The sequence below is a fragment of the Sardina pilchardus genome, chromosome 22, assembly GCF_963854185.1.
Source record: "Sardina pilchardus chromosome 22, fSarPil1.1, whole genome shotgun sequence".
Classification (NCBI taxonomy): domain Eukaryota; kingdom Metazoa; phylum Chordata; class Actinopteri; order Clupeiformes; family Clupeidae; genus Sardina; species Sardina pilchardus.
In genome coordinates, this window is record NC_085015.1 from 14499011 (window position 1) to 14501510 (window position 2500).

General features: G+C 46.0%; 1 protein-coding gene across 1 annotated transcript in view; it reads left to right on the forward strand.

Moving 5' to 3' along the window:
- sdk2b (sidekick cell adhesion molecule 2b) overlaps window positions 1-2500 on the forward strand; it is a 162946-nt gene that overhangs the window by 39988 nt on the left and 120458 nt on the right. Inside the window, 2 exon segments of the mRNA XM_062526532.1 lie at window positions 544-734; window positions 1998-2081. Coding sequence (XP_062382516.1) covers window positions 544-734; window positions 1998-2081 — 275 coding nt within the window.

The following is a 2500-nucleotide window of genomic DNA, read 5'->3' on the forward strand; positions in this document are numbered from 1 at the left end:
ATGATAAAGATGATTACAAATGGGATTGTCTCTCTATATCTGTATAAACCCTTTCAATTTATTTCTAGATGGTTTCCGGTTGAAACGTTCAAAACCAACGCAGATACTATAATGCTCTGAATCAGATTTAGCGTTAATGCTCTAACAAAAAAACCTTTGGTTTGTCCCTAAGTGAACGTTAGCTCAACGTTGTTTTCTGTGCTGTTTGAAATACCTTAGGAAAGCCCATGTTTGTTACCTCCGCCAAGGAGGTTATGTTTTCATCGGGGGTTTGTCTGTCTGTTTGTTTGTTTGTTTGTCTGTTTGTTTGCTTGTTTGTCTGTTTGTTAGCAAGATAACTCAAAAAGTTATGGATGGATTTCGATGAAACTTTCAGGAAAGGTCTGAAATGACTCAAGGAAGAAACTAGGACATTTTGGTAGTGATCTAGATCCAGGAGGCGCTTGGCAGAGGTCTTTTCTGGAGGTCTTGGCGGAGGTCTTTTCTTGAAGTGCTTCTCTAGTTTTGTAACTGGTCTTTCCCCTCTCCCACGTACTCCTCCAGGCCTCTGATTAAGTTGAGCGTCAGCTGGAAGAAGGACGGCGTGCTGGTGAGAAACGGCCTGAGCGACTTCAACCGCCGCCTGACCATCCTGACGCCCTTGGTCAGCGACAGCGGCTACTACGAGTGTGAGGCGGTGCTGAGGAGCAGCAGTGTGCCGTCGGTCAGCGCAGGGGCCCACCTGCATGTACTGGGTGAGCACACACACACATACACACACACACACACACACACACACGCGCACACACATTAACTGGACATGCTGAGAACCCCCCCCCAACACACACACACACACACAAATGTTTTATGCACACGAAACACATTCTCTCTCACACACACACACACAACAAACACACACACACACACACACACAAAGACACACAGGGGCCTACCTGAACATTCTGGCTAAACACACATGTGCGTACACACACAGAGACATGCAGACACACACACACACACACACACACACACACACAACACACACACATTAACGTTAATGGCCACACCTGACTTGGCCTCCTGCTGTGCCCCTAATGTTATGGCTTTATCAGATGAAGCACACAGGCTCCCGCCGGCCTTGCTCCGCTTGCTTATCCAGCCACATCGTTAGGAGTTAATGAACACGGCTGCCGGAGGGCCCTCGCCTCTATGTAGCCCTAGTGGTTTAGCAAGAGCCCAAATTACTGTGTGATAACGCTGCAGGTCTTTCCGTCGTTGTTTATTTATTTTATTTTATTTCAGTATTTTTTTTTTTTTTTTTTTTGCTGCACTGTGTTTTTATGTTCTCATGGGCTGGCTCTCGCTCGGGAGCGCGAGAGAAGAAAGCGAAATAACAGAACATCTGGTGTGAATGTGTGTGTGTGTGTGTGTGTGTGTGTGTGGTAAGTGTTTGCATGAAGTGTGTGGTGTGTGTGTGTGTGTGTGTGTGTGTGTGTGTGTGTGTGTGTGTGTTGTATTGTTGATGTTTATTGCGCTGCATAATTTGGTGTAAACTGCTGACTGTGTTCACCATAACAGCAATGAGTTTTCAGGGTGGCAAGCCACCAGAGAAACATGAAAAGGAATGAGTTAGTGGCTGAATGTGGGTATATGTGCGTGTGTGTGTGTGTGTGTGTGTGTGTGTGCATGTGTGTGTGTGTGTAAGTTGCAGGGTGGGTGGTCACTTATTATGAGTTCGGTCGAGGACAAAGCTGGCTCTCAGTGCACATATTCTCTCTTGCAATAGTCTTCCCTTTCAAGAGCTCCATGTTATATTTCCAAGGCTGATGAACTGCATCCCCCCCCCTCTCTCTCTCTCTCTCTCTCTCTCTCTCTCTCTCTCTCTCTCTCTCTCCTCTCTCTCTCTCTCTCTCTCTCTCTCTCTCTCTCTCTCTCTCTCTCTCTCTCTCTCTCTCTCTCTCTCTCTCTCTCTCTCTCTCTCTCTTTCTCTGTGTGTTGTCCTTTCATCAATCCCACAGAGCCTCCTCAGTTTGTGAAGGAGCCGGAGAAGCACATCACTGCGGAGATGGAGAAGGTGGTGGATATCCCCTGCCAGGCACGAGGTAAAGCCCTCCAGCCCTGGCCGTCTCTTTCATCCGCAGCCAGTCACAGTACAGAACAGACATTTACGTGTTTACTATAGCTTGTAACCGTCTTGCCCCCCCCCCCCCCCCCCTCACCTGTTTATGAAACTCAATAAACTGTTTATGAAACTCAATAAACTCAATAAACTCATTTACTTTACCCATTACCTGTGTAGTACATAGGGATACAGTACATGGGTATCAGTTTAGTTATGCAATCATTTCCTGTGTATAAGCCGCAGGACCGTGGTTTTTTAGAGGTAAGAGAAACAAAACCATATTAATAACATATCAACTGTCCCCGTGTATTAGCCTCATAGCTGAAGAAATTAAGCAAAATCAATGTATAAGACGCAAAAAGAATTTGCAAAATCAATGTATAGTTGGGAAATTGAGGT